This window comes from Lepidochelys kempii, chromosome 7 (genome assembly GCF_965140265.1).
Source record: "Lepidochelys kempii isolate rLepKem1 chromosome 7, rLepKem1.hap2, whole genome shotgun sequence".
NCBI lineage: Eukaryota > Metazoa > Chordata > Testudines > Cheloniidae > Lepidochelys > Lepidochelys kempii.
In genome coordinates, this window is record NC_133262.1 from 83,014,192 (window position 1) to 83,032,259 (window position 18,068).

Below are 18,068 nucleotides of genomic sequence, written 5' to 3' on the forward strand. Positions count from 1 at the left end.
GGCCCCAGGTGTTTATCTGAAAGTGGCCTATGTACCCAGTATAGCTTTAATGTGGCTTAGAGAAAGGCTTCTTTGTTTGTTCTTAGTGTAAGTTTTTTCTACCTCATTGATGATTTCTTATAAACATACTTCTCAACTTATAACATGGCACCAGTAAGAAAGATGCTACCAAAAAACAAAATATAGCCATGACTATGCAACTTAAAATGATAAACGGCTATGGACCAGGGTGAGTGAGGGCTTAGTGGGGAGGGGAGGTAAAAGATAAACATGGAAAAGGACAAAACAGATTTATGTGCATGAAGTCCTGAACCTTATAGTATCAATTGCAGCAGCAGCAGCTTGCATCATCTCAACTTGATCTCTGGGCACTTAGTGGGAGGACGTTATTGAACAGTGTGAGAGGTGTGGCTGCAGAAATGATTTGAGCAGCTCATACAACTGTTGCTGCTTTTTCAGAAGGGAAATTAGTGACAGGGAGAAGTCTGAAGAGGTTACCACGTGTCAGAAAACCTGAGAATTGGAATATTAAGGAATCAGAGGAGAAGTGGGGATGTGTCCCTATTCAGAAAAGAGGGATGACACTCAGGAGAGGGACAGTGACATTAGCTGACCTAGCATGTCATGTCCATTTGCGTCTCATTCTCCCCATGTGCTGCAAGCACTTAAATAAAAGGACTGGAAAATGTCTCTCTTTCATATATCTTCAGTAGGTGCCTCTATACCCTCTGCTGAATTGCTGTTTTGCTGATACAGACTAACACGGCTACCACTCTGAAACCTGTTTTGCTATAGTAAAGCCATACAACGAATCACAATAGATAACCCTGGGTTACACGGCTCCCATAGGCACTATTATCCCCTCTCTTTCTCCAGTGGTAGAAGAACACAATATTACAAATGTCTGCTGCATCTGAGCAATGTTCCCTCTAATTTTTGACAGGCCGTGTGTGCAAAAAATTCCTTCTGTGCAAATTGCTGTGCCTCTGTGCAAATTTTTGTGCGCGCAGTGTTTCGCCGTGTGCGTGGGGTTTAGGATCTGTGTGCGTGCGCGCACAGCTTAGAGGAACAGTGCATCTGAGGACTCTAGCTTTCTTTTTGCCAATACTAAGAGGTCCTGCATTCAAAGTCCAGCCCCAGAAGGCCTCTCCATGTAAAGTTATTGCAGGCTTAGTGTGTTCTTACAAGAATGCTCAGCTCACTAATTTGAGTTTATTTATATATTACGATGCTGCTCGCTTTCTGTGACTATTAATTTTATAGAGGGAGTATAAAGAGGATGGACCTCAGCTATATCTCCTGCCTTTGATCTGCTTGTGGCGCACATACTAATAAGCAAAGAGCCGCAGGCATCACTGGATTTACTGTGTTGTTCAGGATATAACAGCATTGCTGAGTTTATCTCTTGGAGCAGACAAAGGCTTATATTTTCTTTCAGTGGAACTGCAAGATCATTCCATGACATCCCAATGTCAAGACTCAATTGGTCTGGAAGGGCAGGGCTGTTTAATTATTTTTAAAAAAAAACCAGTTTTTGTTGTTACAGTTGCAACATTACATAAATAATAAGCACATACAATAAAAGATTATTCCATGGTTTGTTGAAATGTGATTTACTAATAGTGAGAAATACTAGATGTATCTATCTCATTGGCTGAGCTGTTAACTTAATGCAGTGCAAACAAGGTCAGGTGATCTCATCTTACTCAGAAAGAAGGGGAGTCTGCTATTCCAGTACAAAGTTTAGTTATCTGGACTGATGTTTGTAAATTTGTCCATGGTTTTAAAACATTGCATAGTTTGGAGATTCATTGGCTAATTCTCAGTGAATGTTCCACAGTTTTTACTGGAATCGGGGGCTTATTGTGTAAGATCTCCTAGGACAATCTGATTTCTCTATGACAGAAAGATTGTACTGTGTAAAGGTGAGGTGGCATCTGGATCTGGATCCACATTAGATTTAAGGTGAGGTTGCAAGTTCAAATGGAAGGTGCCAAAATTTTGCTAGTTGATTTTTTGAGGTTTTGGCTCTAGATACTGGAAATCTAAAGAGAATAACTTTTATCTTGTGAGATTTCCACTATTCAGAAACCAAATCTCACAAAAACATTTTTTTCCCTCAAGATTTGAGCGTCATCCAAACCAGAACTGGTATTCCTTCCAGTTTTGGATAAGACCAGCGGCCAAACTCATAGAGCTCACCTGGGATTCATGAATGTGAATTGGACCAGCCCCACAAAACTGCAAAGGGGTTCTGAATGAAGTTTCTGGTTTTGACTCATCTCCAGTTCTGATATATAATATAATACCGGTACTTATAATGGAGTGATTAACTGACTGACTGACTTAATTTCCATGTTTCCATTGAGCTGGAGTCTTGATATACTTGATATACTTGTTCATTACGGGCACTTGAGTACAAGGGGCGAAATCCCAAATTTGAACTTTGATCAAAAGTCACCATAAGGTCACCAGTCTCTTTTACTGGATTTTACAGCTGAAGTGCCACTTTGAGCCACAATCCTGAAAATCGATGCATTCATTCATTCACCATGGTCTGATGATCACAGGGGAATTAAATTTGACGTTGTTATCATAGATCACCAAAGTTCAAGAGTCAAATAATTTTTTTAACTAATCTTAATTTCTCCCATGAGGTAGTCATGTTGGGTGTGAGACATCTAGTGTGGAAAAACTGAGATAATCTAAGGTCACCAGTTCTATTTACTGGAGTTTAGACAAGAACATTTTTTGAAGATGAACAAATACTCCACAGGCATCTACAGAGCCACATCCAATGCTAACGGGTGAGCCTGCTGTCAGCTACTCTATCTTATCAGTTAGCCTAGTTTCTGGGCAATTTTCTTTTACAAAAAATATCTAGAAAATATGGAAAACACAGAAAACGTTGACAGTTGTATTGAGTATCCCACTTTCCCCACTGAGAGGAAACCACAAAAAATGAATCCAAATGTTCCTTTTCACAAGCAATATCTACAGAATTTTTCAGGAAAATTTGGGAACCTGATGAAAGAAACTTGTCAGTTTAAGTGCCAGATATTTACTGGTATTTAGTCAAAGTTTTATGTACATGGACTCTTCAGTTCTGCATACTGGCAGCTTACAAAGGTTTTTCTAAAGAAAAGAAACCAAAGGTATTAAGGAAACATCTTCCTAGAGGATAGATTAGCTCCCATGGGCACAGAGACAGAAATAAAATACGGAAATTAGCATACAGTAAAAGAAAAAGGTATCCAATGTATTTGATAACTGTAATTTGTTCATTACCCTTTCCTTGTTATTGTGTTCCCTCCAACAGAAAGGTCTGTGGTGCTTGTCATAAACCATTATTATACAAGTTAGGAGTATTTTACCTCCCTTATGTCTACCAGACTGTTTTAAATTCTAATGGGTTTATTGGGCATGAGGGTGGTTACAAATATAAGTTCTGATCCTCAAAATCCACTTGAGTAACTTTACTCACGTGTGGAATGTAATGGGGCTGCACACTTATGCTGAATTACTTATATCTTAGTTTGCAGGATTGGGCCCACGGTCTGTTTCTTTTGCGTTTCCATTTGTTATTTAAGTTCAGTGTTTGGTTTCAATACTAAAGACTAGATTGACCACTCTTCGGCTTCCAGCAACAGCAGTAGCACTTGGAAGGGTGGAAATCTAATATCTATGAGCAGAGTAATTTGGGAATAAAGAGACAAACACGGTAGCAATTGCAATGTATGAGCTATTACAGCCTAGCGCTTTCTTTACCCACAGCTTTTTATTTCTGGTCGTTGTCTGCTGTGACACTCTCAGCTGCTGTTCTTTGGGAAGGAGGTTAAAGGGCAGTTTGAAAGTTATTTTGGTTGAACACACTCATGCCAGGAGCATTTCTGAAAAACAGGGGGGTGTGGAAGGATGTGGGTGCAGCAGAGAAAACAGAGAATGAATGTTTTTTACATCTTCTCCATGTGCTGCCAAAGTTATGGTTACACCTTTTAAGGTCACCCACCTCATTAGGTAGAACATTCCTCATGTCCAACCCCCACAGTTCCCTTCTGTCACGGACTTGGAGAGTGCCACATCTGTCTCTGATTAGGTGGGCTGTTTTCACCAACAGTCTTCTCTCTGTCCAAAACCAAAGGGGAGTCTGTCTCCACTATGTATCCTTCTGCCCGGAGCCCCCAAGTGTCCATTGTTAGGTAGAGAACTCCACAGGATTCCCAATTTTGCTATATTATGAAAGGGTTGTCTCCTGAAATCTCAACCACTGAGGGGAAGGAGGTTGCTTCCCCACCTCTAGTCAGAGGTTTTCCTGTCTTTTGCTGTTTCCAGCATGTACCTCCGGACTCCTGTGCACAGACTGCCATCTCTCCTCAGATGTGTAGATTATCTACAACACAACTTGCTGTGTAAAAGTTAAATATTTGTTAATACCAACCATAGCACAACATTTCCTTTTGAAACGGACACTTGAACTTGTTTGTCAGATGGTGTTGAATGCGGAGGGAGTGAGAATTGGTGCTAGGGACAATCACTCAGCACAAGGTTTATCAATGAAGGCTGTTGAAGCACCAGATTAATGGCAGTGGCATATCAGAAGCCAATTCACATAAATAATAAACAAGTATCTCCTCCTTAACCAACCAACCATCAGCAAATTATTGCCCACATCAGAGAGCAGCGGGCCGTATGGCTTGTCAGGTTGGGAAATGCAAGCATGGCAAGCTAGACATTTTGATGTTCTCTACATACAGCCAGAGGGACTCTGCTGTAGTTTTGCCCCTGTTAATATGGACCTGAGGTGATCTGCAGGTGAGTTGGACCCATCCAATTGCCACAATTCAGTGGGACAGTGACTAGTTTAGGCCTGAGCATAGCTTTGGCCCCAGTAGTCAAGGCCTTGTGTACTGTGTTCAAGAAAGGCCTCTTGATTTCTGTGGCAGCTTTATTCCAATTAAAAAGTGGAGGGTTTTGTTACATTACATTGAAAAGGAATCATACAGTCAGCACAGTAGCATCTGGTGGTGTTTATCTTGAAATTCAGTTCAGTGTAGTTTGGGTGTGCTACACGCATTTGTACTGACAACACATAACCATGAGAGGAGCTGGAAATTTTGGAAGTTAAGTGTGGGGAATTTGGGCTTTCAGCAACAAATGAGGCATGGGAAGCAATTTAGGACTGCTGACTAAATACACCGGGTCCAGTCCTCAGCCTCTTTATGGCTGCTTTGCACTGTGTCGGGTGTCATAAAGCAGCCAAAATGCAGGCTTAAATGGTTAATGAAGATACCCTATGATGAGTGAATCCGTGGGTGGCATACAGACAGTGTACTATCTCCTACTCCACTCTCCCTTTCCAATGTAGGGGGCTTAGCCAAGGTGAAGTGGGCAAGGCCAGGGCATCTCTATGCCCGAGCATTCCCCACTGCCAGAATGACCCCTCAAGGCCACAGACAGCTGTGTGTAAGAGCAGCCCTGAGGCTGCTTTAACTTACACCCGGAACTAGCTTGGGCTTCAGCTATCCCCTGCTCCACCTGATTTACGTCACTCTGGCAACACAAAGCAGCTGTAAAGCTAGAGGATCTCATCAGTGAGAACGCCCCTGACATTGGAGTGTGTCTGAGAGAAAGAGGGTGTGGCTGCAGCATCCTTATGCCCCAGCAGTCCCTGGTTGCTGCTGGACCAGTCACTTGTCTGCAGGCAGCCAGGTATCAGTTAGAAGAGTCTGAACCTACTCTAACTTGTGAAATGGTCCCTGCCAGATAGAATCAGGGGGAAATAAATATGGCTGAAAACCACTTTTGATTCTTGCTCCAGTCCTGTGCTGAATACAGCTAGGTTAGAATAAAGGATCAGCCAACGTAAGATGACTGCATATAGTGTCACTTCTGCTTAGAAATATATTCATTATGCCAGTTTCTGAATGGGCATTCCCTATTATGTAACAGAATGAGTGAAGAGATATTACTCAGACAATGAGATCTACATGGCCCACTGCGCTGTAATAAAAGAAAGGTGGGATGGAGCAGTGGGGGCAGGGGCACGGGATGAGGGAGCAGGGCAGAGTGCATGTTGTGAAATGTAGTGCTCCGGCAGACTATGCTGCGGCTGCTGCTGACAGAGGTCTGGCATGCTTCACTGCAATCTGATCACATCAGCTTCCAACGTGTCAAGCAGCCCATGATTTCAGTAAGAGATGCAGATGGGGTTGCTGAGTGGCAGCCCAAAATATCCTGTGACGTCATACAAATGGTCACGGTAACAAGTGATGACATCACAGTGGATGTCTGTCTCCATTTTCCTCACAAAAATAGACAAAAATTCCACTAGGCCACAAACATACCAGTGACTGACTTGAGGATGAAACCTGAGAGAGAGAGACTGGATTTTTCTGTTAATTTTTTGTGTTGAAAAAGGACAAATTGCGTAAAGCTTTTAATAGAAATGGGGAGCATAAATTAGACGCAGCTTCTAGATTGAGGACAGTTGCTATTTGATGTCATTTGCTGGGCTGTTGGATTTTATTATTATTTTCTCAAAGGCAACATGTTCCAGAATGCCAAGCTGTTGCCCAAGAAGACACAAAACTCATTAAAAAGGGGTGTACTTGGCAGTGAATAAATGGATTTAAATTCTGTCCACATGATGGTTTGTCCCTGTGATTGTAAAAGGGTGCAGATGCTGTAAACCTTACTTAGGTGAGACATCCCCTTTGGAGTAAATTGCACAAGTAAGAACAAGCAACATGAGTGAGGGCTGCAGGATCGGCTCAATAGCTAATAGCTGGCACAGCCTTATCATGATTAGCATCAATACTTTGCAGCTGCCAACTATGCTGCAGCCGTGATAAAAAAAACCCCCACATGGTATGGACAAGCTTGCGGGTTAGTCTATAGCATGAATCTAAATAAAACCCAAGCCTCTTTGCAATATAGGACTGAGACATCATTCAAGCCATAGTGGACAAATTCCACCATAGGTTATGAGTGCTACTCCTGAGGACATCAGTGGGAGCTTAGTGCATGTAATGAATGGCAGAATTCAGACCACAACAAATATGCACCCAGAATTTAGGGATGTCATCTGAGAAAATTTGACAGGCTTTTTTTAGAGCACATTTGTAATAAACTACAGGCCTTTCTCTATCTTCTCTCCCCAAGTGAGATCATCTCTACGTAACATCACCCATGTATGTCCAATGGACCACGAGAAGGACATTTCTGTAGAGTCCCTCCACTTTACCTTTTGATTTTAAACTTGACTGTCTGGAGAAGAAGAGAGTATTAAATCAGAAATTCCTCCTTTAAAAGAAATTAGAAGAGACTGACAACAGAAGACAGTGATGGCTAAGGTGGTATATATTACACCCCTAACACTCAGACTCCCTTAAACTTTCTATTGATGTGCAGGGGATTCTAAATGATGAAGACCCAGAAGGCATATGTCCAAGCAGAATGGCAGCTACTTTGGCTTACCCTTTCTTATATCTTCTTACAGCTCTTTCTTGTGGAAACTAAACAAATGTAGCCTTCCTCACATGTTGGCAGAGTGTGAGTAGGTTCCAGGGAGTTTAACTGAGCATAAATTAGTGTAAATTGGGTCCCTCTCATACCTCCTAACATATCATTTCTGGATTGCACCCGCAGCCTGGATGAAAGTGATCAGCAAAAATAAATATAAGGATTACGTATTTAATTATGGTAAAAGGAGATACTGATTGTTTGATCAGAAGAGATTCTGACCAGATACACTACACTCAGCTGTCTTTAAACCTATCTGTAAATGATGCAACATCTTGATTTTATTTCATCATATTTACCCTCAAAGATTTTAAAAATCAAATTTAACAAATTTGTCATTCATTGCTCTTGGCAGCAAAGTGATTTCAATTAACCTGAAGTGAAAATGAGTGAGAGACAGGCAGAAAACAGAGAGGAGAGAAATTTGGGGTCTGATTCTGACCTTGTTTTCAGTGGTGTAAATCAGGATGAATTCACTGAAAACAATGAAGTTACTTGGGTGTAGAACAAGAATAAGTGAGATCAGAATCCAGTCCACAGAGAGAACGAGAGAGCGTGCAATGTAAGGAGTGATCATCTAAACTTTGTCTTCAGGATTTATTATATAACAGCACTAATAACTGTCTATTTTCCTTCTTCTTTCTTTCAGGGCCTCCTGTAAGTACCAAAGTTCCAGTGTGTTTGTGAAGTGTGCACCTGATGGTAATGGGGCGAAGGGGGCTTGAGGGGAAATTAGCAGTAACCATTGTCTCCCATATGCCATGTCCAATGTTATAACCAAGTTTTCCTTTAAAATCTCCCAGAATCTCTCAAACACCAAATATCCTTTGTATTCAGTCAGAGTGCCTGGATCCTTAGTGGGATTTCACAGACACACCCATATAGCTCTGCACAATTCTGAAATCTCCCAGCATGGGATTGAGAAAGCTCACAGGGTAGAAATGGTGAATATGGAGGGCTAGAAATACTCCCAATTATTTTCATGTAGAAAAATGAGGATAACAGTGTGCAATTTTCATGCATAGGATGCCATACACTGAATTTGACATATTTTTTTAGAACTGGTGCAAATATATGTTGCATACGTACCTGTGCAACTTGTTCTCTGCCACTCAGCCATGGTTGCTGAATGTTTGGCCCTAGATGTGCAATTATCAGTTTCGAAGAAAAATTGTGTAGACAGCTTCCTTTCCAAATGTTAGCCAAATGCAAAAACTCAACTCAGACAACTTAGACTTCAGAAAAATGTCCCAACTACTGCCAGAATGTTCCTAGTTACTCATTATTGCTAAGAGACCTTGAAGAGTATCAAGGGAATCAGAACAAGCCTTGCAAGGACTGAAGGAATATTCCCACTAACACTAATTGATAACAAATGGGACCACCAGAGAAGTGATGACACAATATACTACTGTATACCAGCTTATTCTGACCCCTGAACCTGTCTGTATAAACAACTGTTTAGGACAGGAAGTGAGAATACTGTAGCCAATTGAAATAACAAGATGAAATTAGGTGGACTTGAATTTAATTAGCCACGGTGGAATTTTTCATGGGGTAACCACGCCCTATTCTCACTAAGAATGTCAGGAGATTTTAAGGGACTGCAAGTGATAGCAGTTCAAAAATCACAAGCATAAGTTCACTGTTAAATATTTAAGCAAAGCACTTGGTGTTTACATGTTGAAGATTTTCGCCAGGTTTTTTTTTTTTTATTAAAATGGATGGGAACTAGTTTATGATGTGTGGAACAGATTCCCACACTGATGGTTTCACATATGTCACTCCAGCTAGCAACTCAGAAATGCTGACACACCAAAAATCTCAGTTTTTTATACATTTCACAGTGTGTAAATGTGAAGTTTCAGACTTCTGAGCTGAACAAAATGGGAGCAGCTCTTACGCTGTACCATTTAGGGCCAACTGAGGGGCTATGTTTTTGCAGGGCTGTTTCTGATACATGACAGTGGTGAATAGGATTGGCAAGGCTGAGTGAGAGTGAGAAACAGAGAAGATTAAAACACTCCCTAGTTATATTCGTTCTTGGGCATATACTGTCAGAGCATCTGAAGGGACTTAAAATTACACGTTGAATTAGAATGGTCCTAGACTCATTGAATTTCGAGTGGCAGATTCTGTCATTTCTCTACCAATTTTGATGTAGATAGGGTAATTTGAAAGCCAGCAACCTGTAGATGTGTAATTGGAAAGAAAGAAAGAAAGAAAGAAAGAAAGAAAGAAAGAAAGAAAGAAAGAAAGAAAGAAAGAAAGAAAGAAAGAAAGAAAGAAAGAAAGAAAGAAAGAAAGAAAGAAAGAAAAAGTATGTGTTAGTCCAGAGGTTCTCAAATTTTTTCATAGTGTGAACATCATGTTAGATACCTTCCCTCCCAGTCATGATCATACAATATCTCTATGGCAACTCCAGAAATTCTGTACATGAACATTTAATATTCATCAGAAGGAAACAAGGAGAAGACTCAGAAATATGTCACTAGCTAGCTCTTCATGGGATACCAGTTACCTACAGACCCCAGTTTGGGAATCTCTGTGATAGACACATACCAAATAGAAATAAAGCTTTAAAGATGGGTTGGGAAAATGGAACAATCAGATTGAGCTAGTACGAAAGCTGTTCTGATGACTTAACAGTTCTGTTTTCTCATTGTTTATACTGTATTTCTTCTTTTTAATCAGTGCTTTCCCTACCCCCTACCCCAGTTTTTGTGCCAATGTTGCCTTTTCTGTTTTATTTCAGGGCCCTACAGGAAGACCAGGGCTTCCGGTAAATAGCTTTTTTCTATCATGTTATTTCCTTTTTATTCACTCTCTCTCTCTCTCTGGCAGTAGTTTGAAAGGCAGGCCTCAAGGCTGTGTAAATTGGGACGTAGTAGTGGTCTCCGGTGGTCGAACTAAATTAGATGAAGAGCATGTTGTAAATGAGATATGGATCCCAATAGGATAGGAACAACAGGACCTTGGCAGGACAATGTTCCAAGAAACACATTCTTTATAGGATCCTTTTGTGTTTGGGAAACATGTGGCCTTTTAAGATCACCTTTCCAATATGAATCACCTTCCCCGTCGAAGAACCACATTTGTATTGTACTCTCACTGATAGAAGCTCAGATTCCGACAGGCTTTCCAGGAAAGACTGGAGGTTCTATTTTGAGCAGATACCAGGATGGATATTGCAGTGATTTGGATTGTTTATTTTAATTCTGGAGGAGCTTGGGAGATGCAGGAAGCATCCATTTAATCCATGCTGATACAGGAAGTAGAGGTGAGAGGGACATACAGAGGTCAGGCCACAGAGAAGTGAAATTCAGACACCAAATGGACACCAAGCCATCCCTTCTCATGGCTCCAGTAGAGCCAGTTTATGGCCAGTCACTCCACCTGTTTCTTAATGTATTCCTAGTGAAGGGGAAACTTTGTTACATTGTCATACTGGCTTCTGAGTTACACTGGGGGCTACATGCTTCACCTTTTGCAGGTGTTCTGGGCAGGCAAGAGAGCTCAGGGGCCTCTTTCTCCCTCCTCCACTTCTGTGCATAGCCATGCAAGGGCCAGGCAGAATGGTGACCCAGCACTTCATTGAGTGTAAGGCAGGCAGCCTGGGTACTGTGCCTAGAGGTGTTTCTCATTTCCAAGGCAGCACAGACAGTGATTTGGGGTGTTGTCCAGTCTCCAGCTCCGCTTTGCCTGCCAATGCAAGCAAAAGGGAACCTCTGCTCAATGGCCACCGCTTCACTCTCCCCTCTCAGCACCCCTCAAACAGAAAAGCCAGTCTGTAACCTAAAGTTCTCAAAAATTTGTTTCTTTGCCCCCATAAGTTTGTTTTTTGTGAACAATCCCATTATCACTGGTTAAAATTAACATGGTGCCTGCCAACTTCTCAGGGAGTTGTAAATCCATAACTAACTTTAATCCAAATGAAAATGAAGCATTAGCAATGGTCTGTTGCTGAGATAAATTGTGATAAGGATTTTAGCTGCTAGGATCAATATATTTTCTCCACTGTGGCAGCCTGAGCCATCTCCAGGGCAGAAATCAATAGATGGATGAAAAGTAGTTGGCTCAAACTCAAATACTGAGACACAGAAGTAGTATTAGCAGAAAGAAGAAAATACTCGAACCTCACCATCATCTGAGGGCAGCAGGCCACATATCATCAAAGCAGTGCAGATCCTTGGGCTGTGGTGGACTACTCATGGACATACTGATTGCCACAGTAGCAAGGAATTCCTTTGTTCCATTTTTGGTGGGTCAGGAGGCTGTTCTCTCTCTTCTTAGACAAGGTTTTGACCACCGTGGTCCACGTTTTCATTGCCTTCAGGTTAGATTATTCTATTCACGCTACCTGGGGCTGACCGTAACTGTCACATGAAGGCTGCAATTGGTGTAGCACAGTGTCCCACCTCACAAGTAGTAAAAGTTGATGCAAATTGCTGTGTGAAACTGCTGGCTCCCCCTTCATCAAAGGCCCAAACTCATGGTTTGGCTCTAATTTACAAGGCTTTTACAATCCGGGGTTAGATTACTTCAGAGTAGCCTTACTGTCCGAGACCATCCAAGCCAGCGGGGCTCCTGTACTGGAGAGACTCAGGATAAGTCTTTCAGGATCAGGGACCAGAGCATTCTCAGCAACAGGCCCCAGGTATGAAACTCTTTGCCAGAGGAGATCGGACCAAACCACAGCCTCACCACACTCTGATCCCAACCTATACCACCTTTGGATGAAGTCTCCTCAGCAATGACTTCCACAAAAACAAAAACAAATCCACACACTGCCTGAGGAAAAGAGAGAGTAAAACATCTTTTAAGACCACTCAAAACTGTTCTTCTTCATAACTGTTGTTTGGTGCTTGGATACTAAAACAATAGCCACTTTAGAAATACAGCAGGCAGGCAGGCAGTGGGGCTATGAATACAATGCTAGCATACAGTGCAGCACATAAGTATTATCCACAACAGAGTGTATTTCCTGGCTTCACATCATAGACAACTCTTTCTCATAAACATCTGGCACTTATTTGCGATACCACTGGGACCATTTCCCCCCTGCTAGTATTGTTTAGAAGACCCTAAGTACTGTGTAGTCAAATACCAGACACAGTGCACTCATACATCATTTCATGATGAGGTACTTGGCATTTTGACATCAGGTACTGTACCAGTCACTGTGCAGACTAATATCAGACACAGCTCAGTCCTATACAGCATCAGTCATTATGTGGTCAGATACCAGTCACAGCACAGCCAGGAAGAGTTTCTCAACAACAGATCCAAAAGTCTGGAACACCCTTCCACTACAGATCATGAGAGTTTGACCCTTGTCATTTTCATAACAAGTTGCCAAGCTCAGCTGTAGAGGAAAGCAATGTCCAAATTAAAGAACAAGAAAACTTAGCAGCAAGCTCCCAAGCAGAAGCCAAGAAATCAAAGAGCAAGGCAATGAATTTCCTGTCCCTTATGGAGAAATTCCATTGTTTTCTGAATAAACCATGTACAGCACCTAGACACAGAAAGAGAAAGAGAGAGAGAGAGAGAGAGAGAGAGAGATCAAATAGCATGTTGATGGGTACAGTATAAAAACCAGAATGGGATGAAATAGATATAATCTCCTTTTACTTTGCAGTCACATACCATCTATGTAAATTTAATCAAACTGCTTTGTATAACTGTTGCAGCAGAGATATGGCTTTTTGATTTATCCAACATGTATATGAAAGAAATGCCCATTGATTATGGAATAGTATTTGTCTATAACTATGGAGTTGTTAAACCTCTAAATACTTTTTACCTCTTTACATTTAAATCTTGTGTATAGTGAAGTGTATTTAGAACATTAATCTAAAGTATTACTATGTACATCAGACAGGGAGCGAAGAAAGGTTACTGAGCAACAGTGGCAGCAAAGTGCATTCCTTGAATGGCGAGAACTGGCCCACTCCCCTTGAACTGACCCACTCCCCAGATTTCAAGACGGTCTTCTCCATTTTGCTTTTTCTCCACACTGCTTTTTGCAGTTCCATCACTGGATAGCAGAGCGAATTGGCAGGCGACAGTAGAAAAATGACCATCAGTATTGTTTTATATTCTCATTTGATTACAGACACTGCTAGGGGGAAAAAAAGAATTTCTGAACATTTACCAACATCAAAGATTATTTTCCTCGGCAGAGTTACCTGTGTAATCAGTATGTATCCCTACCTTCTACTGATCACTATGGACACAGCGCTAAGGTTCTGGCCCATTGCCATGATTAAAGGGTAATGACAGAAGCGGCTCAACGATTTCATGTAGGTGACACAGTTAGGGTTGTTTTCCCCGCACCCTTGAGTCAGCCTCCTACATTGTCTATGTTCTCGTCGGGTGCGGCAGAAATCAATCTCCTCAGAAAACAGTATTACAGTGAAAATATATGAGAAAGTACAACAGAAACATTGATTTTTTTCATAGTGAAACTTAAGAAAAAACAAATTGGCGATCAGAAACAATACTGAGAGATTTTACAATGTCAGTTTTGCAAAATGTGCAGTGAAATCCACAAAACAATGGACACCATAAATAGTTCTGTATCTTCTGAGCATCAGCATACTGCTCTCTAAGTCTGCATAGCGTTCACTTTTTGTGGCCAGAAATACAGAATCTTTAATTCTATAGTTAAATTTAAATATAGACTCAGAACTAAAATCTATATAAATGGCTAAGAATATGCCAGTGGCTTTGTGTCCATGTGTCTTTGCCATTCAGTTCAAGTATCGTCTCATACATTCTTAGGCAGGCACATTCATGCAACCTCACTTAATGATTTTCACACCCTAAAGATTCACTGGGCAGCATTCTGTACAGTTAAGAGACACAGAACACAACCATTAATATACGGTGTGCTAGACACGCCATTTCCTGTGTTAGCTTGTTATCCACATTAGTATAGCTTTCCCTTTTCTGGACTACTGGAAAATGTGAACCTATTCATGGTCTCTGAGAGTTCTGTCTTAAGTGATAACAGCTCTATAAATAAATAGCTACCATTCAGATTTCCTTGGAAAGAAAGAGAAAAATGTGATAATTAGGTACTGAAGGGAGCAGTTTCCCAGCAGCTGGATTATAGAAAGTGCTGAAATTATGATTAGACTCATAGTTGGATCACAAACTCTTGCCTTTTTTTCCTTTCTAAATGGTTGTGCTTTGTTGGTTCCTTGTGCCTATATAGCAAGGAGTTAAACTGATGACTTACATACACATCCATACCCACATGCTTACACATATGTTCAAAAATACATACAAACATATGAACATACTTTAAATATATGTATATATAGTGTGTCAACATATGTGCTACATACACATACCTCAGTCAATTAATAATCAAAGATACACACATATATCTACATGTGACATCTAATTTGTGTCATTTTGTAGTCTTGTATATGACCAGTTTCCAACTGCCATCTGATTTTGCATTAATTGTTAGGGAGACAAAGGCGCCATGGGGATCCCTGGAAGAACGGTGAGTTACAACCTCTTGCATCTGCCTGACCTGACTGACACACATTTTTCCAAAAGCTGGGATGCCTGTGGGTCGTTTGGGGTGATACTTTAATTATTTCAGGGAAATGATTGCCCCAGGCCCTTGCTCCATTTTAAGGTCTGGTTTGGGTATAACAAGGGAAAAAGCAGCAGCTTCCCTCATGAACAAAGCTGAATGAACTGCTACTGAGATCTGCTTCCAGGTTTAGAAATTTTAGGCTGCAGGTTCTATCATTTGTGATGTAACCAGGCTCCACCCAGAAAACAGAGGCACGAATCCTTGGTAAGTCTATAGGGGGCTCTTATCTGAGACATTTCTATGCAGAAACCAAATCCAAATGGGACTCTTGAGGAGGAGGCCCTGGCTACATTCTGAGAATGCTCCCTGTAGCACCATGTGTTCAAGTGGTGCCAAGCAGTGGGCTGCTGATGGTTTCTTGCTGCCTGCAATGTACTTGCCTTTGTGCCTCTGAAGGTCAAGGAGAGGCAAGCTCCCCCTGCAGATCTGTCTGTCTGAAAAAAATTATATAGATCAAACAACATTTGTAGCCTTTTCTCAGCCTATGAATGTACAATGTCTGCCCAGCACATTGGCTCTAATTTGGCCCTCCAGGCATAGAGTACACATTTAAAATAACAGTGACACTTTGAAGAAGGGCTGGGCAGCGCGTGTCATACAGCATCACATCAACACCCCAAACACCTTTGCATCGTGCGGCTCTGCCTTCTGTTCCCTGTGTTCCCTCTTCATGGAGTTGTTCTCTTTATTCCCCATACATGTTGATGTCTTTCCAAAGAGGACAACATAACAGCCTCAGGAGTGAGGTGACATTCCACTAAGTTCACTCTGACTTGTGGATAGGTCCTGAATCCTTATGCTTTTCTCCGGCTGAGACACCTGCCCTATGACCACCCCACATTTCAGACAGAGAGAGGAAACTGTGTTGCTAGCTACCTTCACTCCTTGTCAGTTCCCAGCTGTTCAGCTTGCCACAGCTGAGCTCGCCTGAGTTACCGTTTGGATAGCTTCCACCCAAACATTTTGCATCTTTAAATATCTTTTGGGAAGGCTGTGTGTGGATGAATGAGATGTGTCTGGGTTTGGTGCCTGCAATTTCACAGGCAGCTATAATATAGAGTGGCTAAAGTGGTCATGTCATAAGAGATTACACATCCAGAGCCAGAACCTCAGCTGGTGTAAATCTGTGCAATTCCATTGAAGCCAATGGAGCTATATGAATTTACATCAGGATCTGGCCCACAGTGTTTGTTATGGAAACTGATTAGCGAGGAGAGGTTCTCTTTTTACATACAGATACAACAAATATTATTAACAATTAACAATTCTTGGCATTAAGTGACTCTTTACATCTTCAACACATTTATAAACATTAATGACATAATCAGCTACTCACTGCCATCAGCAGTGATGGAAAAAATATAGAAAAAGGGTTGGCAAATTCCACAGGTAGGGTGGGCATAACTCGAGGTGGCTTGGCTTTTACAAACCTCATGAGCCAGGGTAATTCAGATTTGAGTCCCAATTAATCCAAGACCTCAAAGTATGGGAGGGTTTTATGGGTCCATTATATTTTATGTACTATGTTTAGGACTTCCTTAGCGATACCGCTGGGTAACTTTCTCTCTCCAGTAAGGTCTCCTCCAAATGCCTCATTGGTATTGGAGCCTGGCATGCCTGAGGGGATTAGCTCTTCAGTATTACTGTATTGCCAGACTCAGGGTGATTCAAGCAATGCTAGTACATCTTCACAATGCCCTTCTGGTTTGATGTTGTGTTTAGGATGACCAGATGTTCCGATTTTATAGGGACAGTCCTGATTTTTGGGTCTTTTTCTTATATAGGCTCCTATTACCCACCACCCTCATCCTGTTTTTTCACACTTGCTGTCTGATAACCCTAGTTGTGTTGCCATGACGGCATTACTTTGTAAGTAACTGCTGCGTTCAGTAATGCGGCACAACAGGATATAACGCAAGGTAGTGCAGTTTATGAGGATCACTGCTCTAGACAGAGATGGAAGACAGACCGAAATCCGTATGGTGCCTTTCTAATTTTCTGCTTATTCGTATGCGCTAGAAGAGGGGAACTGAGTAAAACTGCCCTTAGACCCTGCTAGGAGGCCTCTGAGAGGCAGAGGAAGCTGGCTCTGCAGAAATGCCAGCCCCTGCCAACCGCCAGGGTAGTAAAAAGACGAGCTAGTAATCAAACTTGAGGCTTTGGGTGGGTAACATAGATCACCACACTTCCAGATGAGCCCCTGTTTAAAGCCTACGTACTCTGTTCATTGAAGACCCAGCTTTGCTGTTCTTATACTAAGTGAAACCTTACTCTGTGAGTAGTTCCACTGAAATCAGTGAGACTACACATGTAGTAGGTTACTCCTCAGTGTGAATAAGGGTGGTAGAATAAGGTCCTACCATAAAACAGTCCTGTTTTAATTGTAATTAACCTACCTGGAGTGACTTAATATATTAAACATATTTCAGTATGTAAGACTTATATGTATTTTGCACATTTACCCCACAGATTTCACATAGCCAGGCCATATATTATATCTAATTCCCTCTCTTTGAGCCAGGCAGAAGAGAAAGAGAAGAGAAAAAAATCAATATTTTATTACTGTTCCAGTAATGAAGACTGTTGATTAAACATATTTCCCCTGCCCAACCCTCCCATTCAGTCAGATACCTTCTTCCCAGCACATTCATCCATTTATCCTCCTCTGCCTTTCCTCAATGACCCTCCTGTCCCACACTCTGAAAGGCTGGCCAGGAACTCCTGCCACTTGGTCAGTGTGGACTGACTGTTAGCCAAGTCCATCTTCAGCCACTGTTCTGACCGCCCTGGCTAATCCCACCTGAGGACTATCATCCCTGGTGGCGGCTGTGCCAAGGTTCCTTGTGAGGTCTGTTGCTGCTGCCTCACTTACTTGTGAGCTGATGTCTCTGAACTCTGAGCCAGCCTTGCTAACTATGGCGAGCTTATCACT

The 18,068-nt window shown here is 41.7% G+C and overlaps 1 protein-coding gene across 10 annotated transcripts in view; it reads left to right on the top strand.

Annotated features, from left to right (window-relative positions):
* Nucleotides 1-18,068, top strand: part of COL13A1 (collagen type XIII alpha 1 chain) — a 152,750-nt gene that overhangs the window by 43,833 nt on the left and 90,849 nt on the right. For 6 of the 10 annotated variants that reach the window (XM_073353517.1, XM_073353519.1, XM_073353522.1 and 3 more), the window contains exons 1-3: nt 8,157-8,223; nt 10,277-10,303; nt 15,002-15,037. In XM_073353517.1, the coding sequence (XP_073209618.1) occupies nt 8,221-8,223; nt 10,277-10,303; nt 15,002-15,037 (66 nt within the window). In that variant the 5' untranslated portion in view covers nt 8,157-8,220. Of the gene's footprint in view, nt 1-8,148; nt 8,224-10,276; nt 10,304-15,001; nt 15,038-18,068 lie in introns of those variants that run through there. The other 4 variants (XM_073353524.1, XM_073353518.1, XM_073353516.1 and 1 more) reach the window with 4 other exon arrangements.